Raw genomic sequence first — 26,811 nt, forward strand, 5'->3', positions numbered from 1 at the left:
AGGGTGTCTGAAGTTCCACATCACACTATTACAAAAGTGTGACTGTTCTGGAATAACATGTCCAATATATTTTCTTAAACATCCTCTGTATTGTGTGATTGTTTAACCATTGATATGTTCTAGGAAACATGTTGGGACCTGAAGGAGCACCAGGTACTGCTGGAATGTCATCTTTTTGATGGAAATTACTCTAGCCATGCAAAACGTTTTTTTATAAAGTATTTATAAAAAAATACTTAACTAATGATTAGTAAATGCTTATAAGGACCGATATTAAACATATTTTGAATGATCTCACGAATCATTATGAAATACTTTAAAGGTTGTTTATAAATGTGTGAATAAATAGGTTAATAACATTTACAAATGTGGCAGTAATGATTAATACATTATGCATAAATTATGTAATAATTCCTTATAAATGCATTATTACCTGGAGTTTTTATAAAGTGCTGCCGTAATATTGATTTACAGCAACTGATGATAAAGATTGTATGTCTATAATCTGTTATGTACACTTGACACTAAATGTAGAATCATTTTCTGGTCAGATTCTTGTCGAATTCAGCACAGTGTGTTATTCCTCTTCACGATAGGCTATTATAATGTATAAATATACTATTACAATCATTCTCTTAAACATCATTTTTGAACATTTCCTTTTTTACAAAGCCAGCAGTATAACTGTTGTATCCTGTCATTTGATGGCCCTATGCTTACAACAGGTAAATCATGAAATACCCCAGTGATCAGTTGTACAACTGAAATATGTCTTCCACATTTAACCCAACCCCTCTGAATCAGAGAGGTGCGGGGGGGGCTGCCATAATCAACATTCAAGTCTTCGGTGCCCGGGGAACAGTGGGTTAACTGCCTTGCACAGGGGCAGAACGACAGATGTTTACCTTGTCAGCTCGGGGATTCGAGCCAGCAACCTTTCAGGTTACTGGCCCAATGTTCTAACCACTAGGCTACCTGCCTGCCACCCAATAAAGTTGAAGGAGTCAACTATTTATCGCAATAACAAGAATAGATCCTTTATAGTCCATTTCATGCACTTAGAAGTTGTAAACAGTACAAATATAAACGACCACGTACAATATCGGAATCGCAGCAAATCCAAAATAGACAGATGTACTCCAAAAGAAACAGCAGCAAATTGTTTGAATGCATTTCCAACACTGTCGGAAACTGTATAATATAGTGTAGTAGAAATGGCTTTATACAGGACTGGATTGTCTGCATCTATATATAAGACATGGCTGTACAGACCCCAAAGCAGTTGCCATACAGTTCTTACCGAGACACTTCTTTTCATCCACAATGATATCATTCAGTCTGACTGGGCTCTAGTGGGCTATATTTAAAATATCGCAGTGAAATATATTATACAAATGGCCAGGTCATGGACACAGTCATGTTACTAGAATAAACTGTATCATGGTGTCTGTTCAGAAAGTGCTTTGTCAATTATAGGGCTGAAGAACTCCCGAAGTAAATCGATTGTGTCATAATTCATGGAGGTAAATAGTGAGCTTAGCTAGCTATACATCTGTGATTACCCTCGTCCACTTTAAAACAATAAAGTAACCACTATACACATATTTCTCCATGGGCTCAGTAACAGCAATTCTCCAAGGTGTTTAAGCAAGTTCATAGTAGGTACTGTAATGAGATACATTTCGAGTGACAGTGTTTTCACATTAGAGACTTCTAGACATCTAGTCAGTCAGTGTAGGCCTACTGACTGAACCAACAGCCAAAGGGCACAGTTTGAAAAAAAGGCTCTAGTTTAAACATCTCACATTCTATTCCCTATCTAGTGCACTACTATTGACCTTAGTAGCGCACTATGTATGGAACAGGATGCCATTTTTGATGCATGCTCAACAGTGTTCACAGCCGATAATCAAAGCACAGGCCAATTGGAGCACAGTTTCCTACTAAGGTACTGTACCATCATCCAGCCCTACAATTGGCAGGAGTGATCACATTCAATAGTAAATAATGACTATAAGATAAAGCTTTGAGACAAACGTAGAAAACACAAACATGTAGACATTCACACATGAGAGACCATGAGGTAACCAGGGTCAAACACATGAGAGACCATGAGGTAACCAGGGTCAAACACATGACAGAGACAGTTGACATACAAGGGAAATGGCAAGACAATGACTTAAAAATGTACATTTCACAATTCGTAAAATAATTACTTTAACTATAAAAACAATTTCATTCCAAAAAGAAAACACAAAACACACATTTGTTCATAAAAATGCATTTTCCATAGATAATTAAGTGATTCATGACACGAAAAAAACACAACATTGAGAAAAATACATTCCAAAATAAATAAGCTAACAAACAAACTGAACAGGTCATTCGAGTAATCAAATAAAACATATATTCCATGTGATTAAACAATAAACCAAAAATGTGATATCAGAGGATGTTGAGAAGTCTAGATTCAGGGGGTCTTGGTCAACTGCACCTATTCTTACACACACACACACACACACACACACACACACACACACACACACACACACACACACACACACACACACACACACACACACACACACACACACACACACACACACACACACACACACACACACACACACACACACACACACACTCCATGAGGATACATACTGTAGTCTAGACAGTTTTACTCATTGATTGGTATTTGGATTCAGTGCACTCTAAGGGAGTTGTGGTTTTGTGAGTGGTAGGTATTGTAGTAGTAAAAGTTGTTGTTGTTTAGTGTCTATCTCATTTGACATACTCAGCTGACTTCCAGAAGTGCCCTGGGTGGGAAAGGCGACGGTTCCGTTTTGGCAACTTTTCCAGCAGATCCACCAGCTTGGAGAAGCTGGGCCTTTCATCCTGCTCGAACGCCCAGCAAAAGAGCAGGATGTCCTGGAGAGAGAAAGAGACAGAACAGACTCCCCTTTAGAGACCTAGGTCTATAAAGGAAACACTGGAGCGAAAGAGCCACAAGTGTAACTGGACAAAATGATGAATGCCACCCGATTCAGATAACTGTATGCTTCACTGTGAGAGAACTTCTTGTGTGGAGTGGTTCAGAAAACACAAATAACTAAACAGCAGCCAACGGAAAACTCAAAAACATCCCAGACTGCCTAGACAGGTGTACCTGATAATTTAGTCTTATTCCAAGAACATTCCAGGAATGAAGATGCTCATTCTAAATCTGTGAATGTATAGATTTTTTATTTTTTATTGTATAAACTGCCTTAATTTTGCTGGACACCAGGAAGAGTAGCTGCTGCTTTGGCAGCAGCTAATGGGGATCCATAATAAATACAAATAAACAAGTATGCAGATCACACATAAAAACAACCAGGTGTGGAGCTTCGCTCTGTGAAGAAAAACAGTCAACAGTGCAGTATGACGAAGAACACCACTCAGCGATAACTCTTTGCCCATAGACATACAATATGTACACATACAACTAGTGAGCGACTTCTACCTGAAGTGTGGTACAACCAGTTCACCGTGTATGACGAACACTCACCGATATCTCTTTGCCCATGCCGATCTGTGTGAGGTTGGGCTTCATCCCACTGCCCACCTGCCAGATGATAACCTCTGCTGGCTGGTTCTTGTAAGGCCACTCACGTGCATGCAACTCATACCAGATAGTGCTGCAGGGACAGTACGGGGGGAGACAGTTGGAGCGGATGTATGAAATATCCCATGGTTTACAAAATGGAAATGATGGCATTGTGCATTTAACTTTGTCACAGATAAATCCGCGTGGTAGCATACCATGTGGGGTTGCCGCGTCTCTTTAAAAAAAATATATCCAGCACCCGCTCAGAGAGATTGGATGTATACATGCAATGTTTTCCTATAATGTTGACATTATTAAAAAAGAATACTACAATAGATGTTCACACACAAGGGGTATCACACCAAGTTGAATATCTAAATGTGGATTTCTATACTGTATGTCTGTCGTAGCTGTCTGAATCCATTTAAAAGCCCCAGAAGCCCCCACAACGAGTCTGACAGACAGACCACAAGTTTGCCTTTTTTTTAAAGAAACAGCCCTTTAATGCTGAGGAACTAACTTTATATCAAACCTGTTAGATGTAAATGATCTGATAAACAGTCCATTAACACATAGTCATACGTCATCAACACCGTCACAGCATCCTCTCTTAGCATTATGAGCAGCCATTTTTTCCACTGCCATGTCAACGACCGGGTTTGAGTAGCATAAAAATAGCATTCGGCCAAGACAGAAAAACACATGGAGGATTGTTGAATATGTAAAACAGCTTCAGGGGTCACCTCTAGGTAACACTAAGGCACCAACAGACCAGCTGGACAGTGGATACATCCCAAATGGCACCCTATTCCCTTTATTCCCATAGGGCTCTGGTCTATATAGGGAATAGGGTGCCATTTGGGAATCATCCAGCGTGTGTGAATGCTGCATCCGTCCCCCTCAGACTGATTCAGTGACAGTCCCTCCATATGGGAGGGCATCTGAAAATGCAATTGTGTTAGGAGTCAACAGAGCAGGGTCCAGCCACGCAATTGCATCTGTGACGATCACAGAAGATAAAAATAAAAAAACATAAATGGAAAGGCTGACCTGAAGCATGGAGTGTTATAACTAGGATAACAGAGTTGTTCCTGGTCAGACAGGTGGCCTGGAAAGACTCCTGGGCTTGGTTATTATAACCATTCCATACATGATTTGGGAGGGAAGATGGATTTTTATTTAACTTGAACTTTATTTAACTTGAACTTTATTTAACTTGAACTTTATTTAACTAGGCAAGTCAGTTAAGAACAAATTCTTATTTGTTCTACCAAAAGGCAAAAGGCCTCCTGTGGGGACGGGGGCTGGGATTTAAAATATATACAGTATATATTAAATATAGGACAAAACACACATCACAACAAGAGAGACAACACAACACTACATAAAGAGAGACCTAAGACATCAACATAGCAAGGCAGCAACACATGACAACACAGCATGGTAGCAACACAACATGACAACAACATGTAAGAAATAAAACATGGTAGCAGCACAAAACATGGTACAAATATTAATGGGCACAGACAACAGCGCAAAGGGCAAGAAGGCAGAGACAACAATACATCACGCAAAGCAGCCACAACTGTCAGTAAGAGTGTCCATGATTGAGTCTTTGAATGAACAGATTGAGATAAAACTGTCCCGTTTGAGTGTTTGTTGCAGCTCGTTCCAGTCGCTAACTGCAGCGAACTGAATAGAGGAGCGACCCAGGAATGTGTGTGCTTTGGGGACCTTTAACTGAATGTGACTGCCATTGTATGTGGAGGATGAGGGTGGCAGTAGATATCTCAGATAGGGGGAGGAAAGACTCCTGGGAGGGTTTTTATAAAGAAGCATCAAACAGTGTGTCTTGCGACGGGTATACAGAGATGACCCGTATACAGAGGAGTATAGAATGCAGTGATGTGTCTTATAAGGAGCATTGGTGGCAAATCTGATGGCCGAATGAGAACATCTAGCCTCTTTAGAGCACCCTTACCTGCCGATCTATAAATTATGTCTCCGTAATCTAGCACAGGTAGGATGGTCATCTGAATCAGGGTTAGTTTGGCAGCTGGGGTGAAAGAGGAGAAATTACGCTAGAGGAAACCAAGTCTAGATTTAACTTTAGCCTGCAGCTGTGCTGAGAGAAGGACAGTGTACTGTCTTGCCATGCTCCCATTCTCCAGTACTTGTATGAGGTCAAGCTCTAAACCCTCAGAGGTAGTAATCACACCTGTGGGGAGAGGGGCATTATTCTTACCAAACCACATGATCTTTGTTTTGGAGGTGTGCAGAACAAGGTTGAGGGTAGAGAAAGCTTGTTGGACACTAAGAAAGCTTTGTTGTAGATAATTTAATTTAACACAAAATCCAAGGAGGGGCCAGGAGATGGATTAGGACCTACAAGAAAAACTAAACAAAAACATTATAATATGTGCCTTGCTGGTGTCAAATCAAATTTCCCCTTGTGGGATAACGTTGATTCAAATGAATTCAATTCAATAAAATCAAGCTTGAAAATAAGACAGAGACTGGAAAAACCATCAGAGTAAAGAGGCCCCTAAAACACTCCTCAGAACAAAGAGAAGAGCTATGAGCCCTGGTCAATAGTAGTACACTAAATAGGGAATAGTGTGCCATTTGAGATGTAGCTGTACTCACCCGAAAGCAAAGACATCTGACTGTTTGGAGAAAGGCAGCTTGTCCTCCTCTGTTTCAGGGGAGAGCTGAGAGACTATTTCAGGGGCCAGGTGACAAAGCCATCCACTGGGGATTCTCAGTTTGTCCTCTCTACGGCTACAGAAAAGAGACAGGACACAGTCTGAATTCTGTGATGTGGTGTGTGGTGATTTTTCATATTTATCTCAACGTTTATTAGGACGGCCATTTTCCTTTTCTAATTGTTCAGGATTTCCAAATGTCATCCCTCCACAGAAGTTGTAGTCAAATGTTTAAACATTTTTGTGCCATGTCATTTTGATCTAAATACAGAATAGCTGCTTATAGATCATTCAAACACTGGAAAAACTTTGAATGGAATTAAAGCAGCATTTTGTCTCAAGGTTGAATATGTCCTTTCCTTCCTCACCCGTTAGTCCAAACGAACCCTGACTGAAAAATCCTGGATGCAATCAAACCCCATTAGAAATTCTAATTCCTGATGACTCAGTCAGCCTCTCCACTCTGTCTCCACTATGTTCCAAACTGCCTATCTCCCTCTCTCGATCTCTCTCCCTCCCTCCCTCTTGCTGTCTCTCTCCCTCTATTCACAACTACTTCAAAATGCATCCTGAGTGCTTACTCAGATAGACAGGCACACTGCCAGCTCTCTAACACAGCACAGTAGAGAACTGGTGTGGGTATGTCCATCCAATGGTACTGTATCTGTCTAGTCTAGCCCATGAGTATTCATAGTAACAGTATTGTCATGATGACAGTTAACAATCCGTTGAGTCATAAAGCCGATGGTTTAATTTAACTCCCAACTGAATCTGATGATATTCTAACTCTATTGTCTATTCTATTCTATTCTAACTCTATCTATTCTATTCTGTTCTCTATTCTATAACGGAGATATACACTGAGTGTACAAAACATTATGGACACCTGCTCTTCCATGACATAGGCTGACCAGGTGAGACCAGGTAAAGCTATGATCCTTTATTGATGCCACTTGTTAAATCCACTTCAATCAGTGTAGATGAATGGGAGGAGACAGGTTAAAGAAGGATTGTTAAGCCTTGAGACAATTGAGACATGGATTGTGTACAGTGCAATCAGAAAGTATTCGGACCCTTTGACTTTTTCCACATTTTGTTACGTTACATCCTTATTCTAAAATGTATTAAATAATTTCTGGCCCCTCATAAATCTACACACAATACCTCATAATGACAAAGCAAAAACAGGGTTTTAGAAATTACGTAAGTATTCCGACCCTTTACTCAGTACTTTGTGGCAGCGACAACAGCCTCAAGTCTTCTTGGGTATGACGCTACAAGCTTGGCACACCTGTATTTGGGGAGTTTCTTCCATTCTTCTCTGCAGATCCTCTCAAGCTCTGTCAGGTTGCACGGGTAGCGTTGCTGCACAGCTATTTTCAGGTCTCTACAGAGATGTTCGATCAGATTCAAGTCTGGGTTCTGGCTGGGCCACTCAAGCACATTTAGAGACTTATCCCGAAGCCACTCCTGCGTTGTTTTGGCTGTGTGCTTAGGGCCAGTGTCCTTCGCCCCAGTCTGAACCTTCGCCCCAGTCTGAGGTCCTGAGCACTCTGGGGCAGGTTTTCATCAAGGATCTCTCTGTACTTTGCTCGGTTCATCTTTCCCTTGACCCTGACTAGTCTCCCAGTCCCTGCAACTGAAAAACATCCCCACAGCATGATGCTGCCATGGCACGTGTGGAAGAACACAAAGCGTTATCCAATTGACAAAAAATATTGATGTAAAGAGCGTGATTTGCGACACAACGAAATAAAAGATACAGCATAATATGAAACGATAGATGTTTTTCTATTGTCACACGATATATATCGTCATATCGCCAGGTATGGTGCCAGGTTTCCTCCAGAAGTGTCGCTTGGCACTCAGGCCACAGAGTTAAATCCTGGTTTAATCAGACCAGATAATCTTGTTTCTCATGGTCTGAGAATCCTTTAGGTGCCTTTTGGCACACTCCAGGTGGGCTTCCGTCTGGCCACTCTACCATAAAGGCCTGATTGGTGGAGTGCTGCAGGATGGTTCTCCCATCTCCACAGAGGAACTCTGGAGCTCTATCAGAGTGAACATTGGGTTCTTGGTCACCTCCCTAACCAAGGCCCTTCTCCCTCGATTGCCAAGTGTTGCTGGGCGGCCAGATCTAGGAAGAGTCTTGGTTCTTCCAAACTTTTTCCATTTAAGAATGATGGAGGCCTCAGTTCTTGAGGACCTTCAATGCTGCAGAAATGTTTTGGTACCGTTCCCCAGATCGGTGCCTCGACACAATCCCGTCTCTGAGCTCTACGGACAATGCCTTCAACCTCATGGCTTTGTTTTTGCTCTGACATGCACTGTCAACTGTGGGACCTTATATAGACAGGTGTGTGCCTTTCCAAATAATGTCCAATGAATTAGGTGGACTCAAATCAAGTTGTAGAAACATCTCAAGGATGATCAATGGAAACATGATGCACCTAAGCTCAATTTTGAGTCTCATAGCAGGGTCTGAATACTTATGTAAATGAGGTATTTCAGTTTTTATTTTTAATAAATAAACTATTTTCACTTTATCATTATAAGGGTATTTATTGTGTGTAGATTGATGAGTAAAACATGTAATTTAATCAATTTTATAGAATACGGGGTGTAACATAACAAAATGTAGAAAAAGTCAAGGGGTCCGAATACTTTCTGAATGCACTGTATGTATGCCATTAAGACGATGAATGGGCAAGGCAAGAGATTTAAGTGCCTTTGAACAGGGCATGGTAGCAGGTGCCAGGCGCACCGTTTTGTGTCAAGAAATGCAACGCTACTGGTTTTACATGCTCAACAGTTTCCCATGTGTATCAAGAATGGTCCACCATCCAAAGGACATCCAGCCAACTTTACACAACTGTGGGAAGCATTGGAGTCAACATGGGCCAGAATCCCTGTGCAACGCTTTCAACACCTTGTAGGGTCCATGCCCTGACAAATCGAGGCTGTTCTGAGGGCGAAAAGGAGTGCAACTCAATATTAGGAAGGTGTTCCTAATGTTTTGTACACTCAGTGTATGCAGGATAATATTCAGGGGCATGATTGTTTGTACATCTTCTCAATGCTCTCCCCTCCTCTGCTATGGCAAACAGCCATGTTATTCAGATGATGAAGTTCATTGAATTGAATTGAACATAACGTTCCTGCTCAGAGTGGGGCGGTCAATAAGACCTACTAATTAGCTAGCCATTTTGCCGTCCAATTAAAACATTTAGGCAGAAATAAATAAATAACAACACAAACGAGTCGCGGAACTGACTGGGGCACGAGTGATGCTACCCACGTCACACCAAGATATCTGTTCTCATAAATGTATTTAACTTTGAAAGGAGAGGGTTCTGGGTATTTATGACAATACAAAATGTCCAATGAGTGTGCAGTAAGAAGCCAGGTGGCGGGTGTACCATCTAAAAACAGCAACAAAAACATGTTTTTTTGCTTTCTTATCAACTAAGAGATACCAAGAACGTCAAACGATAACCGGAAAAACTGGAGGCCCTATTGTGGCCATTGTGAGCATTAGCAGGCAGTGTTTTCATAGAGGCTATTGAAAACATTCTACAGTCGTGGCCAAAAGTTTTGACAATGACACAAATATTAATTTCCACAAAGTTTGCTGCTTCAGTGTCTTTAGATTTTTTTGTCAGATGTTACTATGGAATACTGAAATATAATTACAAGCATTTCATAAGTGTCAAAGAGTTTTATTGACAATTTCATGAAGTTGATGCAAAGAGTCAATATTTGCAGCGTTGACCCTTCTTTTTCAAGACCTCTACAATCCACCCTGGCATGCTGTCAATTAACTTCTGGGTCACATCCTGACTGATGGCAGCCCATTCTTGCATTATAAATGCTTGGAGTTTGTCAGAATTTGTGGGGTTTTGTTTGTCCACCGGCCTCTTGACGATTGACCACAAGTTCTCAATGGGATTAAGGTCTGGGGAGTTTCCTGGCCATGGACCCAAAATATCTATGGTTTGTTCCCCGAGCCACTTGGTTATCACTTTTGCCCTATGGCAAGGTGCTCCATCATGCTGGAAAAGGCATTGTTCGTCACCAAACTGTTCCTGGATGGTTGGGAGAAGTTGCTCTCGGAGGATGTGTTGGTACCATTATTTATGGATGGATGTGTTCAAAATTGTGAGTGAGCCCACTCCCTTGGCTGAGAAGCAACCCCATCTCAGGATGCTTTACTGTTGGCATGACACAGGCCTGATGGTAGCGCTCACCTTGTCTTCTCCAGACAAGATTTTTTCCGGATGCCCCAAACAATCGGAAAGGGGATTCATCAGAGAAAATGACTTTACCCCAGTCCTCAGCAGTCCAATCCCTCTATCTTTTGCAGAATATCAGTCTGTCCCTGATGTTTTTCCTGGAGAGAAGTGGCTTCTTTGCTGCCCTTCTTGACACCAGGCCATCCTTCAAAAGTCTTTGCCTCACTGTGCATGCAGATGCACTCACACCTGCCTGCTGCCATTCCTGAGCAAGCTCTGTACTGGTGGTGTCCCAATCCCGCAGCTGAATCAACTTTAGGAGACGGTCCTGGCGCTTGCTGGACTTTCTTGGGCGCCCTGAAACCTTCTTCACAACAATTGAACCGCTCTCCTTGAAGTTTTTGATGATCCGATAAATGGTTGATTTAGGTGCTATCTTACTGGCAGCAATATCCTTGGCTGTGAAGCCCTTTTTGTGCAAAGCAATGATGACGGCACGTGTTTTCTTGCAGGTAACCATGGTTCACAGAGGAAGAACAATGATTCCAAGCACCACCCTCCTTTTGAAGCTTCCAGTCTGTTATTCGAACTCAATCAGCATGAAAGGGTGATCTCCAGCCTGGTCCTTGTCAACACTCACACCTGTGTTAACAAGAGAATCACTGACATGATGTCAGCTGTTTCTTTTGTGGCATGGCTGAAATGCAGTGGAAATGTTTTTGGGGGATTCAGTTCCTTTGCATGGCAAACAGGAACATTGCAAATTATTGCAATTAATCTGATCACTCTTCATATCATTCTGGAGTATATGCAAATATACAAACTGAGGCAGCAGACTTTATGAAAATGTATATTTGTGTCATTCTCAAACCTTTTGGCCACGACTGTACACTGCAAGTCAACTAGCACAAGAGGAAATACTAAAACAACCATCTTCAGGTTCTCTCTTTGTTCTGCATTGAGGTACCAACAGTTCCTAAAAACCATCCTAACACAATGGGCAGAGTGATTCACAAAGTCTTTACAAATCTTAGAATCATTAAATGTTATTTTAGAATCTTTAGAATTCTTAGTCTGCCTTTGTCCATACACACAATGCTCTATGGCTCTCTGCTTGTGTCTAGTCGTGGGAGATGTTCACTATACAAAGTATTGATTTCACAGCAAACCTAAAATGGGAGCTAGCTACACTGGGAACGAACAATTGACAGGATAAGATCTAGGTGCATGTTGCATCATTTCAATGCATTGCATAACTGTCTGTCTACAGCAACTCCTCAGCATCTAGTTTGAAAGAGGCTTATGGTTTTAATGAGCTGATAAGAATGCCATTATGAAACCATCCATCTTCATTTAACATAAACAACTATTGTTCATCACCTATACTCTTCCATCCATGCTGATGCAATGCACTCCTCCGCAACCCCAGGGTTAAACTGTGTTGTGCGAACTTGTTGAAACCACACTATGCAAGTCAGTTATATAATCAACATCTTTTTTTGATTATAATAATTAGTAGCACAAAGCATGTGTTATCCTCTCACATTCATTAGCTGGAAAGCATCTCACACCTACTGCTAGATATTTTTAATTGATGTCGCAATTAAATAAATACAAAAATCCATTATGACAAATCAGATCCAGTCAATTATAGCAGTTATCTCAACATATCAATCAACATATCAATCATGTCAATCAAAATCTATAGACACATAAACTTACTGCATAGAGAACAAAACAGGTTGATAACCTGTTGAGTTGCTCCATTTCTAGATCAAAGATTTATTACATTTCCTTGCTGCTTATATAGTTTTATGTCTAAGTTGGATTAGTATTCCTTGCTGTGTGAAAGTTGTGGCTGTTAGCATTCCAGGGAGAAGCCATGTCAGTGAGCAGTCCTTTCAGCACAGCGGTAGCAGCCAAGATAGACTTGAATCACTCTCAGGGAGAATTTTAAAAAAAAGAGATTAGCACCAATCCATATAATTTTCCACTGAAGAGTATAATCATCACTGCAATATAATAACTGTCACAACAGTAGGGGTTACTAACGATGCGCCTCACTGTGTGGTTTAGCGCTGATGTTTAATTTGAGTTTTCTATGTATCCTTTTTCTTAACCAGGATGTCCCTTCAGACAAAGAATCACTTTTCTGAGGGAGACCTTAGTTGAACCTAAAAAATAAATACATTGAGTACAACAGTAGCTACGCACCTGCCAGCTTGCAGAACCCCAGATATGGTGAAAAGTCCGAAGTCGGTGATGACCACTTTGCCATTGTCGTAGAAGACATTCTTGGACTTCATATCCTTGTGTAGGATCCCCTTGGCATGGAGATAGCCCATCCCCTTAAAACAATACAAAAACAAACAAATAAACAAACAAACACAAACAATATAACTCATAGGAGTCTAGGTTGAGTCACTGTAAAGCATTTTGTGACCAATGTCACAATAAACCTGACTGAAGTTGCTTGATTGATCTCATTCCAACCCCAGTCTCTATGACATGTATTGACCATGCTGTGCTACAGATAACGTTGAAACACTATTCATGATGTTACCTATAAACCATATACACTGAATATACCAATCATTGGGAACACCTTCATAACATTTAGTTGCACCCCTCCCCCCATTTTGCCCCCAGAACAGCCTCAATTTGTCGCGGCATGGACTCTACAAGGTGTCGAAAGCGTTCCACAGGGATGCCCATGTTGGCTCCAATGCTTCCCACCGTTGTGTCAAGTTAGCAGGATGTCACACATACACAATCCATGTCTCAGCTATGGTTATTGTAAGTAATCTAATTTATGTTCCTTTAACTCTGCCTTCTAATGAGTTTATACAAACTGTCATCTCCTACCATTCTGATAGATTGGAGATGTCAATAATTGGTTGTTATTCAATTGGTTATCTCTAGGCAGATGCCCCAGACACTTTTAAATGTTAGAGCAATCCATAGCAAAATCTTTCTTGTGAATGACCTCATTACTAAGCGCAAAGTTGATTGCATGTTTCTCACGGAAACATGGCTGTCTTCAGACTGTAGTTTCGCTTTTTTCAAAGCCTCCCCCCGGACTACAGCTTTTCATACTCTATCAGAAAGGGGAAAAAGGGTGGGGGGACAGCCTCTATTATTACTAATGCTCTCAGCTGTAAGGACATTTCATTTGGCGACTTTGGGTCTTTTGAGCATCGTGCTATACTGTTTAAATGTCAGCCACCAGTACCTTGTATAGGCCACCAAAGCACTGCCCTACTTTCTTTACTGATTTCTCTGAACTATTTTCTATTGTTCTTGAGAACTATGATAAAATCATTGTGTTGGGTGATTTTAATATTCATGTTGACAAGGAGACTGACTCCAAGGCCATTGAATTTCAGAATATTTTGAGCTCTTTGGACTTTATCCAACATTACTGGGCCCACCCATAACCACGGCCATGCTCTTGACCTGGTTATTTATTACTAGGCAAGTAAGTTAAGAACAAATTCTTATTTTCAATGACGGCCTAGGAACAGTGAGTTAACTGCCTGTTCAGGGGCAGAATGACAGATTTGTACCTTGTCAGCTCGGGGATTCGAACTTGCAACCTTTCGGTTACTAGTCCAACGCTCTAACTACGAGGCTACGCTGCCGCCCAGCGGCAGCCTACCAAAGGGCCTACCAAAGGGCCTTTCTATTGACATATCCTCTATTGTTTATGTTGCTTTATCTAATCACCACTGTGTATTTTTAATACCTTGTTGCCCATAGCACAGGGTAATACTGAACACATTATTAAGAAATGCCTCTGAAGTTGCTACACATTTTTGTTGAGTGTATGAACAATACTCCATCGCCTATTCTGCCTTCCTTTTGTGATGATTTAGTTGATAACTTTAATAGCAAATTAAAGACAACCATTGATGCCATAGCTCCAATAAATTTGAAAAAGGCCACATCCAAACGGAGAGCCCATTGGATGAGTGAGGAAACTAATACATTAAAGAGAAACTGCAGAAAGGCAGAGCGGAAGAGGAAAAAGTAAAAGTTGCAGGTCCATTACGATATTCTGAGAGAGCAACTTGGCATATACAGTGGAGCAAAAAAGTATTTAGCAGCCACCAATTGTGCAAGTTCTCCCACTTAAAAAGATGGGAGAGGCCTGTAATTTTCATCACTTCAACTATGGCAGACAAAATGAGAAAAAAAATCCAGAAAATCACATTGTAGGATTTTTTATGAATTTATTTGCAAATTATGGTGGAAAATAAGTATTTGGTCACCTACAAACAAGCAAGATTTCTGGCTCTCACAGACCTTCTTTAAGAGGCCCTTCTGTCCTCCACTCGTTACCTGTATTAATGGCACCTGTTTGAACTTGTTATCAGTATAAAAGACACCTGTCCACAACCTCAAACAGTCACACTCCAAACTACACTATAATCCCCTGGTCTGTCTATGTCATGGAAAGAGCAGATGTGCTAAAAGTTTTTTACACTCAGTGTATATATTGCATGTTTCATTTTTCTGACCTTAACCATCTCCTGGGCGATCTGTCTGGTCTTGTTGACATCCAGGATGACTTTGGCATCCCTCACCACCGAATATAGAGTCCTTCCCTTACACAAGCTGAGAGAGAGATAGACATTACACCTTAACAACACATCATACTATACATTAGAATAGAGTAGAGTAGAATAACATATTCATCTTCACAGCAAGAGATGCATTGCTTCATGAAATCATATGCAATGTTTTTTTTGTTTTTACCAGGGGGGCATTGTTAATTAAATTAAATTAATGAAATATGCACAATGATGATGGTATCACTTCTAGCGTAGGGAAAACCCATCCTGTCATGCCAACCCCTACTGGTGATATATCCTCTAATCACATTACATTACATCGCCAATTGACCACAAACTGAGCATTTGGCTTTGTAGTGAAGGAATAACTGGTGTGACATCTATCCCCAAGGCCCCTTGTTTGGGCTCAGAGGGAAGGCGAAGGATGAGAGCAGAAAACAACTAAAGCCAGGGGCTGCCTGCAATCTTTCTATCCACTACTGGTGAATCATAGAATGGTTCCACGAAAGCAATGTCCTCTGATCATTTTGAGCCGCCGACTACTCAACTGCACAGTATGTCATTATCATTTAATCAAAACAAGCGTAGGCCATACTTTATACCAGACCATTTTGCTGTCATGTTGAAGGCCCTTGTGAAAGTACAGAGCTTCACTGTCATTCAAATGTAGAAGGATTCCTTGATTCTTGTCAAGGTTGGGCATGAGAGGTCAGGGGGGAGGTGGAGAGGGAGGGGAAGAGGAGGAGGGGGAGGAGATATCAAAGGAAGTTTCATCCCAGAGTGCAGAATTACATCTTCTCGCCCCAATAGCGCCTCTCCCCTCCTAACCCTCACACCCCTCCTCTCACCCCAAAGCCTTCCCCCTCACCTCATCCTCCCATCCCCCTCACCCCTTCCACTCACCTCCTTACCCCCTGCTCTTATCCCCGAGCCTTTCCCCTCACCCCGACTGTGACGGCTTGACTCAGATAGGTGACATCCAGATGACCTGAGGGCCAGCTGATACCAGAGCTTCATGCATATTCATTCATACCAAGTCGTAAGGTGACAGGAGCCATTTTTAGCATCTCTCTGGGCCCTCTGTGGTTCCAGATGACGAGGCAGGAGGCCTTATGTCGCCTGATGTTGCACCATCACCGTCAACAACTTCAGGTACCGTTAAAGATCCATGGATGTCATCAATTACTGCCATACCTCATTGAAGAGTGGGTGTGTCGTACGCACGTCTGGGTGCGTGCGTGCATGCATGTGCGTGTACTGAAGGTTTTGAAAAGAGCCAGGGATGGCACTCTTTCCTTATCAAAAGCAAATAAAGCCACCAAAACAATCAGAGAGCCTAACTTTGAAAGCTGAGTAATTAATCTGTATGGACAGAAACCTACGGTGATGAGAAAAGATTATTCCACGCTGCGGACGCTCCTGCAAAAGGGGCCACACACAGCCACTCATGAAGAATCAAACACAAACAATCAATATTTCTATTTTCCAAATCACTGACGAAACCTGCATCCCCACCTGGTATGAGCCAATTTCTACCTCATTCAGGTTACATTTTTTAAATGTTTTTCCTTATTCTTTCTGGGGTAATGGGCCTGAATATAATAATTAAGACTCCTGTTCCGCAAGCTATAATAAGAGCAAGCTCGGCTAGCTATGACTGACAAATACAAGTATTCCTCTGACATTGTCATTTACTTTGATTTCATGCACTCGCTCATTTCTAGCACTCAGGACTTCAGAGAACGATAGATTGATCATTTGTATCCACATTTCTAGGCAAGCAGTCAAAACCTCATGAGCCATGTTTGGCCTACGCCCCGGTCTTATACTTTAGACAACATGACATGGTATCTGTATGATATTGTATTCTAGTTCCCATTATTAGTCATGCAATGTCCTTTTTTATTCACGATGACATGTATTTAAGAAGAACAGAGCACATAAATTAATGATTCAGTTTGCACATGTAAACCACAGCAGAGATCATTTTCCTCCATAGCCACATATAATAGGGATAGTCCATATATGAGGTGTAATCCCAAACATGTTACTCTCCTGGAATCATTTGCAAATGAACAATTGTGAAGAACATGCTATAATTTCCATTTTGGTGATGGACGTACAGTACAGAGCAGCTGTCTAACCCTCCATCTGCCGTGGATGACTGTGTTTTTGTACAAAGCAAAGCATACACTTTGACTTTGAGTCCTCTTAACTATTGTTTGCGAGTGTTGGTGGTTCGCTGATGAGTAAACTTCCCTGAAAGCTCCTAGAGATAATGCCTGTATGTATGAATAAACTGTTCTTTTGTTATGTTGATTATTTTAATCGCGCGCGCTGCACACATATAACCTACATATAATCTGTTGGGCAGAGAGATCGCGTAGCTCTTAAACAGTTGGTTAATGAATGGAGCAGTTTAAAACCTGTTGGGGCTAGGGGGCAGCATTTTCAATTTTGGATGAAAGGCGTGCCCAGAGTAAACTGCCTCCTACTCTTTCCCAGATGGGAATATATGCATATTATTATTACTGGTTTCCTCCATCTTTGAATGATGGGGCTTTTGGCATCTGGCACTCACTTGGCCTCTCCTCACTAGCCCAATTATTCTTTGATGATACATTTGCCTCTGAGCAAGCTGCAGGAAAAGTTCAACCTCCCTCAATCCCACTTTTTCCACTATCTCCAGACTAGGAACTTTGTCAGAGCTAACACACCTGAATTTCCCCATAGGCCTGCGAATACAGCTATAGAGAGCATCTTGGAGCTGAACAAGCTTCCTAGGGGCGCAATTTCAGATGTATATGGAATCATTTTTAACTTACAGAAAGAACCCTTCTTTGGTGCCTTTAAAGACTCGATGGGAAAAGGATTTGGGGGAAGAACTTGGGGAAGACACCTGGGAATCTGTGCTGCACAGGGTGCATTCGTCCTCTTTTAGCACTAAACACAGCCTCATTCAATTCAGGGTGGTTCACCGTATCCACTGGTCTGGGGCCAAACTTGGAAGAATATTCTCTGATTTTGATCCTACCTGTGTCAGATGTAAAATGGAACCAGCCACACTGTTGCATATGTTTTGGGGCTGTCATAAACTGTCAGGTTTCTGGGAATTAATATTTAATTGTTTCTCTGATATATATGACACTGATATAGATCCGTCTCCCCTTACAGACCTTTTTGGAGTACTGCCCATAGGTACCCCCCTGTCAAGAATCCAGTCGGACACTGTTGCTTATACAACTCTTTTAGCTAGACGGCTAATACTACAGAACTGGAAGATGGCAGCTCCCCCATCTTATAAATATTGGGTGAGAGATGTGTTGTGCTCTCTGAAACTAGACATTTTTTTAATTCAATTCACGTGGGAACCCCAAACTGTTTAATGAGGCTTGGGCTCCATTCCGGTCTTACTTTAAACAGTCCATCCTTTGATGGCATTCTTATTATAACCAAAATAAGTCTGTATTTGACCCACCTGTGATTTAAGGGTTGGATGAGCATTTCGTTGTGTTTTTTTCTGGGGGATTAAGGTTGATGTGCTTATTGATTGTGACCTGCGTATTCCTTGTTCATCTTACCCGGGCAGAGACTAAGGTGTGAGCTTGTTTTTCCCAGTTATTATTATTACTTTTTTAAAATCACGCCTACATAAAATTATTATTATTCATTTTTTTATTTTAAAGCATTGTAAACTTTTTTATTTTTGTTCCAGTGGATGGTCGGCCTGTGGCCATGACTGTCTGTGAGTGGTTGCATTTCTCCACCCTTATCCCTTGACTGTTTACAGGAACAATGGTGAGGTGTTTGCTCTGTCCCTGTATTATAGATTGCCCTTTAACCTTTGTAGCCTTCTGCCTGGTGTGTTTAACTTGTCTAAAGTATGGTATATTTAAAGCTATTTTTAAAAATGTATTATTTGTATTTTTTCTAGTTGAGTATATTATTTATATTGCTTTGTGTTGTCTTGTCTGTGTATGTGTGTGTGTAAAACTTAATAAACAGAGTTCAAATAAATAACAACTCAATGTTTATATCCCATGACAAATTAGCTAGCAACATCAAGCTAGCTAAATAGGACAAATTAGCTAGTAAATGCAAGCTAACTAGCTAAATTGCCATACATGTTTAATGCTTTTCGACCTGTCCCCAAATTAATATCATTGGTTCAGTTTGTTTTGATACTTTAACCTGCGTGTCATGATCACTTTTGGTGTAGGGGGACAAAATAAATTTATGCACGATAGTGCATGATGGTGCACACGCGCAGCCGGTTTGGGTTCCGTGTAACCAGTACTGCTAGGGTGAGTAAAATGGTCAGAGTGGGGTGTTCTCTCATTATGTGTCTGGAAGTAATGTTAGCTTGTGTGCTTGACTGTAGTTGTGAGGTCAGAGCTTTCGGAACAACCCTATTTATTGGCCAGAGCGTCCAGTGTGCGCTCTGAACGCGAAACGACAGATAGAGCTATAGGGCATGTAATGCTTAGTGAGCTGTTCTCTCTCGCTTAGATGTCTGGAAGTAGCTGGCAAGTTAGTACAGAACGGTTGGAACAGCCCTTAAAGAGATGGGTGGGGCTAAGGCTTATGAGGGTGTGAACAATGCAGAATGGGTGGAGACAGTGAAGGGCTCTCCAATTGTAGTACCAAAACATTGAAAGACGGTTTTCTCCAAAACTGAGTTTACAAATTGATCCATTTTCAAAGCAGAATTACTTTCCAATTGTTTCCTCAAATGCAGTGTTTGATATTCTATTTTGTAGCTTTGAGTTTCTACTTTTATCCAATGTAAGACACAGAAATTCAAATATTGCTACATAAGACCGAATCCAGGTGGTGAGTCACAAATAATGAAGTGAAATTATAGATAAAACGTATCGGTTCTCATCGGCCATTGGACATAAACATTACACAACAAGTTGGAAATCGCAAATTCAACAATGAGTGGTTTGGAAAAAATCAGTGTCTAACTGCAAGCATTGCAAAGCAATCAGTGGAGTGGTTGTGTGGTCCCAAGTCTGGGTTTAATGCAAAGCAATCAGTGGAGTGGTTGTGTGGTCCCAAGTCTGGGTTTAAGGGTCTCTCTTTTTTTAAATGATAAACATTCAACATTGGCCAGATACAAGTACCTTCAGTCCAGTAAAATAAAAAAGCGAATTATTTCCATTCATGTTCAGCAGTACCTCACAAGTGCTACACCAACTGATCTATTTTGTTATCAAAGCTTTGATTTTTGAAATATAATATGGTCTGAGAATAACAATATTGGCAGGCCAGGCATATGGGCAACATGCTGTGATAATATATTAGGCCTACTGCCCAAACGTCATTCATACAGAACAGTTTTTATTAAGTTAATGTTACACTTTTTAAGTCATGTTTTTTTTTTTTTATTAACCGGGCGGTAGATCTCAGTTTGCTTTTTGACTGTGAAAGTGATCTTGACTCAGAAAAGATTAGTGACCACTGCTCTAAATACTCCAATTCATGTAGTTAAGTTAAAAAATAAATATATATTAAAAATATATTACAAATATATATAAATTCCTAACAACATTCAAACCAATGAGGGTTCGGAAACTTTAAAGCCAATTATCCCAGAATCATATTTTTGAAGAACCGTATAGTCTAAAGGTCCAGATTAATGTATTCTTAATTTCAGTCTTGTTTGAGAATAATACCACACCAGGAAGGAATTTTCATAGTAGTGAACATTGTACTACACCACAACAGTGCCATGTCTGGACGAGGGAATGTTCAGATGTTTCTGCTATAACTTAACTAAACAGTATGATTATCAATTGAACTGCTTCACCTGAAAGTATGCAGTTCTACTTGTGAGGAATTTTGGATTGCCCCTTTACCTTAACATACATTTATTTTCTTAGCCGCAACATCGTCTGTATCTTTTCTTAGACAGCCATAAACATTTCATATTTTATTCATATAAATTCTCTGCCACATACAGTAAACACCCTGAGATGAATCATCAAGTTTCTTGGAGGACCCTGATACATGTTAAATTAAATTACAGACATGTCTATTAAACCTATGATAAAACCAACATGTCCCTCAGAGGAGTTTGTAGACCATTCAGAAAGGCAACTCTTTGTGTAAGCACAGATCTCTACACAAGATGCGAGGGCCATCAAGAATCACTGCACATCTGAGTTAGGTCAACCCAGTGCACTTCAAATCAACCAGCCAGACAGCACAGCCCGGACACACACAGGGAGGGAGTAGGGAGAAAGTGAGGGATCGAGGAAGGGGTGCGCAAACCACAGCCCTGCAGTGCCTTTTGCTTCATTGACACAGCCATGTCACCCACTTCCCAGTCCAGACACACACGAGTTCTCCAGAAGAGAATGGAGCCTTGTGTGATGTATAATGGATCCACCAAGACACCCTTATTGAGAGAGACTCTGAACACTGCTGGGACCCAGGGTAACAAAGGCTGGGTCACTCAGGGTACATAGAGTGCATTTGGAAATTATTCAGACCCCTTGAATTTTTCAACATTGTTATGTTACAGCCTTATTCTAAAATTGCTGAAATATACTTTCTACACATAAAAGCCCATAATAACAAAGCGAAAACAGTTTTTTAAAATTTTGTTTTACAAATAAGAAACAGATATACCCTATTTACATACGTATTCAGACCCTTGAGACTCAAAAATGAGCTCATGTGTGTCCTGTTTCCATTGATCATCCTTGAGATGTTTCAACAACTTGATTGGAGTCCACCTGTGGTAAATTCAATTGGATGGAGATGATTTGGAAAGGCACACATCTGTCTATATAAGGTCCCACAGTTGGCAGTGCATATCAGAGCAAAAACAAAGCCATTAGGTCAAAGGAATTGTCCGAAGTGCTCCGAGACAGAATTGTGTTGAGGCACAGACCTAGGGAAGGGTACCCCAATTTTGCAGAATTGAAGGTCCCCCAAGAACACAGTGGCCCCCATCATTCTTAAATGGAAGAAGTTTGGAACCACCAAGACTCTTCCTAGCTCTGGCTGCCCTGCCAAACTGAACAATCGGGGTAGAACGGCCTTGGTCAGGGAGGTGACGAAGAACCCGATGGTCACTCTGACAGAACTCCAGAGTTTGTCTGTGGAGATGGGAGAACCTTCGAGAAGGACAACCATCTCCGCAGCACTCCACCAATCAGGCCTTTATTGTAGAGTGGCCAGACGGAAGCAAGTCCTCAGTAAAAGGCACATGATGGCCCGCTTGGACTTTGCCAAAAGGCACCTAAAGGACTCTCAGACCATGAGACCATGAGAAACAAGATTCTCTGGTCTGATGAAACCAAGATTGGCCTGAATGCCAAGCGTCACGTCTGGAGGAAACCGGGCACCACTCATCACCTGGTTAATAACATCCCTACGGTGAAGCATGGTGGTGGCAGCATCATGCTGTGGGGATGTTTTCCAGCGGCAGGGACTGGGACACTAGTCAGGATCGAGGGAAAGATGACACTGTACAGTAGCTAAATCAATTAGTATGTCACGTCTACTCCCGCTCATCCCCTCTGGCATTTGACATTGCCGGTTTACTAAGCACCGGTTCTGGGAATCATCATTACGCTCACCTGGCTGTCATCATTATGCGCACCTGCACTTCATCATCAAGCACACCTGGACTCCATTACCTCACTCATTACCTCCCCTTTATCTGACACTCGCTTATGTTCCTTGCCCGGGCAGTATTGTTTCTGTTTATTCATGTCTAGACGCTACTCCTACGTTATATCGTTCCATGTTAACTGTTATATTCAACTTATCACCTGCTTCTCAACTCCAGGCGTCTACATTACAGAATACAGTCTCACCAAATGGAAGCAGCAGGAAATCAGGACATTTTCCAGACGGTCGACGAACAGGGATACCTACTTTGTAAACACCACGACCAGCTGGCTCAACTGGGGACGGTCATGGAAGAGGTTCTTTGCAGTCTACAACGTCTCGACCATGCCTGAAAGGTGTTGCCTTCCACTAGCGGAGGATATTCTTCCACCAGTTGACCCAGCGAGCCAGCACATCAGTCCATTCAGCAGCCCCCTCAGGTCAGCAATGCCCGTTTGTCCCTCCCGGATAAATATAACTGAACCCTATCTAAATGCCGTCGCTTCCGACTCCAGTGCTCCCTCTATTTTGCTCATCAGATGGGAACCCCCACCTTTGAGAGGTCCAAGGTTGCCACAGAAAATTCTCTGCTGACTGGGTGGATGTTGGAGTGGGCTACGGCCATCTGGGAGAGAGGAGAGGAGGAGCTGGCTATGTATGAGGGGTTCATGGCTCTGTTCACAGGTATTTTTGATTTTCCACAGGAGGGCAGAGATGGGGATGAGCGCCTACTCCAACTACGGCAGGATGACCAGACCCTGCCTCCTCTCTGAACATTTCCTCATACCCGCTCTCCTTTTCCGGTGCAAGCCCTTGGCAATCGGCCACTAGGATCGGGAACCATCAACACAGCATTCAACCTCACCATGGAGTCCAGTCATCAGGAAAACATCCCCTTCTTCATCACTAGTGCACCAGCTCACAAGATCATCCTCAGTCTCCCATGGCTCCAACGCCATAACCTCACCATCTCAAGGTGGGGTCAAGGATGAGGATCACGGACTGGTCACCCGAATGCCAGAGGACCGGTTTTCCCATTCCCTCTCATGTTGTAGCCACTGTGGTCTGGGATGTAAATGTGGACAGTCGGCAGTCTCTGGAGAAGGAACCCGCTCCCACTACCTGTCCTCCTGAGCCTATCTACATTCCCACAGGGATAAGGGAGTGCCTGTTGACCTGGCACAAATAGCTGTCGTTGCTGGAAATCCTGGGATCACCCGTACTATACAATCACTCTCCGAGAAGTATTGATGGCCCACCTTGGCGCAGGATATTACTCGCTACGTCAATTCCTGTTCTGTGTGCCCAAACTAAGTCTCCTTGACACACTCCAACAGGGAAAGTCCTTCCCCTTCCCATGCATCGGCATCCCTGGTCTCATCTATCCATTGACTTTGTCACTGATCTTCCCTTCTCTGACAATTTTTAAAATCCTGTCGTTTTATTCCTCTCTCTAGTCTCCCTACTGCTCTCCAGGTCACTGAGGCACTATTCCAGCTGTTTTTCCGGAGAGGATGAACCAGGAGCTGGGGAGGTTCCTGAGGAGTTACTGCCAGAACCAGCAGGGAAAGTGGGCCCAATTCCTTCCATGGGCGGAGTATGCCCAGAATTCATTTACGCCACTCCTCCACCGGGCTGACAACCTTCCAGAGTGTTCTGGGGTTTCAGCCGGCTCGGGCTCCGTGGACCCTGGGCCAGACCGACACTCCTGCGGTTGATGAGGGGTTCAGGCGCACAGAAGAAGTGTTGTGCAAGGCTCACGTGAGACTCCAGCGCGCCATCCACCGTCATAAGGAGCAGGCAGACCACCACTGCAGTGAGACTCCAGTGTTCCATCCTGGGGATCATGGCTGGCTCTCTACCAGGAACCTCCCACACCGGTTGCCCTGCAAGAAGCTGAGCCCCCGGTTTGTGGGGCCGCTCAAGGTTCACCGTAGGGTCAACGAGGTGACGTATAGGTTACAGCTTCCCAGTGACTACCGTATCTCACCTTCTTTTCATGTCTCCCTTCTAAGGCAGGTGGTTCCTGGTCCCCTGGCTAATGCTGTCCCACACCACACCCACCCTGGAATGTCGAGGGTGCTCCTGCCTGTGCCGTCAGATCCCTACTGGACTCCCAAGGTTTTGGGGGTCGGCTTCAATACCTGGTAGACTGGGAGGGGTACGGCCCAGAGGAGCGGTGTTGGGTTTCGGTGGAGGACATTCTGGATCCCAACATCATTCGTGATTTCCATCTTCGCCGCCTGGACCAGCCCACCGCACGTCCTCAGGGCTGTCCCTTTGGCCACCGTCGTCTTGTGGCCTCATGTGGTGGTGGTGGGGTGGGGGGTAGACTGTCAAGTCCTCCCCTCCGGTGTTCAACGTTGCCGGTTTACTAACCACCGGTCCTGGGAATGATGGCTTTCATCATTACGCGCACCTGCGCTTCATCATCAAGCACACCTGGACTCCATAACCTCCACTTTATCTGACACTCCCTTATGTTCCTTCCCCAGGCAGTCTGGTTTCTGTTTGTTCTTGTCTAGACACTACTCCTATGTTGTATCATTCCATGTTAACTCTTATATTAAACTTACCACTTGCTTCTCGATTCCCAGCATCTACGTTACATAGTAAGTGTATGTATTGTCTTTTTTCTACAGAGCTAAACTACTTTACAATAGCTTTGCAGGGATTTTGATATTGCGATTAGTATTCCACTTCACAACTCTATGAGATCAGAGCTCAGGAATTACAAACATCATCACTCACCTGGTGATGATGGCCAGGTGTGGAGGGCTCATGCAGGCGCCCATGAAGAGGACCACATTCTCGTGCCGAGTGTTTCGGTAGGCCATCACCTCCCTCTTGAAGGCCTTGAGCTGGTCCTCATTGTCACGCTCGATGTCGATGAGGCGGATGGCCACCTCGCCATGCCAGCGCCCGTGGAAAACTTGGCCGAAGCGACCTGAAGAGGGCAGAAGGTACTGAAACTTAGAGGTTAGAGAGGTGTGGTGGTTAATTTCTTTACTATCAAATGAGGAGAGACAAACTTATCACACAAGACAGAGTTATACGTAAACTAAATCTTTAACAGTAAGCGCTTTGCAATAGCAATGGCTTGTCGACAAATCAGTGTCTCTGATTCGTTGAAAAGCGGCGAGACAAAAGTACAAAGGTCTTTTAAAGCCAAGATCCACCCCCTAATCGACATAACAAACCACAGATGTTTTGAATGGGTCACAAGGTGAGACTTTAAATGAGAAAGGAGTATCCTGTAGCCAGATAGCATTCACTATAAATTATTATTCAGTTTGGTCCCTAAGATGAGGTTCCAATCTCATTTCTGGTACTTCATAGCACAAAAACACAAACTCATCCAATGGCATAAATCAATTGTCAACTCCAGATACTCCCATCTCAAGTAAAACCCCTTCTTGACCCCACTCCTGGACAAGCTCACTGAGGGGAGTGAGCCTCTACGTCATACACTCACCCAGGATAAGTGCAACACCAGAGATGACATACAATGGTTCCAGACACTACCACACACATCCCCCAATGCTAAGGGAGGGAGTGACTGGCGCACAGACATTGTGGAGACAAGTAATTGGTTCCCCATTAATCACGCCATCCCTTCACATGGTTTAAGAATAGGTAAAGACACATTCTCATATGAAGACAATGTTCCACCCTGTCCTCTTCCCTTTCTGATATTCTGCATAGCACCAAGGACATGTGAAAGACAAGCCTGACCTCTCCCCTCTCTGGGCCCCGGGTGACTGAGCCGCAGCTGAGGGAAGAAGTGCAACTGCCAACACCAGAGTCTAAAGGGATACATTCAAATAACAAGTATATTACATAAGCATATTATGCAGATAAGACATCTTTATTATCTATGTTACACAACTAATTCTGATTCTTCCGCCACAGAGGCTTCAAGTCTGACACTAAAAAGTGGGGTCTGAATTGGTGACTGGAGGGCTGCCGGTTTCAGGGGGGTGGATCAATTTTGTGGACCAATTTCCACTGTAAGAGTTGGACTAATACAATTTTATTGTATGGTATTGCATGGTATTGTATTGTATTGACATTATTTCAATTAACGT

General features: G+C 42.6%; 1 protein-coding gene across 3 annotated transcripts in view; it reads right to left on the reverse strand.

Annotated features, from left to right (window-relative positions):
• Positions 1-331: 331 nt before the first annotated feature.
• The window catches only part of LOC118393531 (kinase suppressor of Ras 2-like), a 149,090-nt gene continuing 122,610 nt past the window's right edge, over positions 332-26,811 (reverse strand). Inside the window, exons 16-22 of one of the 3 annotated variants that reach the window (XM_052461832.1) lie at positions 25,475-25,670; positions 15,044-15,140; positions 12,738-12,871; positions 6,233-6,367; positions 3,548-3,677; positions 2,795-2,928; positions 332-2,494 (exon numbers count right to left, since the gene is read on the reverse strand). In XM_052461832.1, the coding sequence (XP_052317792.1) occupies positions 2,485-2,494; positions 2,795-2,928; positions 3,548-3,677; positions 6,233-6,367; positions 12,738-12,871; positions 15,044-15,140; positions 25,475-25,670 (836 nt within the window). In that variant the 3' untranslated portion in view covers positions 332-2,484. Of the gene's footprint in view, positions 2,495-2,703; positions 2,929-3,547; positions 3,678-6,232; positions 6,368-12,737; positions 12,872-15,043; positions 15,141-25,474; positions 25,671-26,811 lie in introns of those variants that run through there. The other 2 variants (XM_052461833.1, XM_052461831.1) reach the window with 2 other exon arrangements.

This window comes from Oncorhynchus keta, chromosome 14, assembly GCF_023373465.1.
Source record: "Oncorhynchus keta strain PuntledgeMale-10-30-2019 chromosome 14, Oket_V2, whole genome shotgun sequence".
NCBI lineage: Eukaryota > Metazoa > Chordata > Actinopteri > Salmoniformes > Salmonidae > Oncorhynchus > Oncorhynchus keta.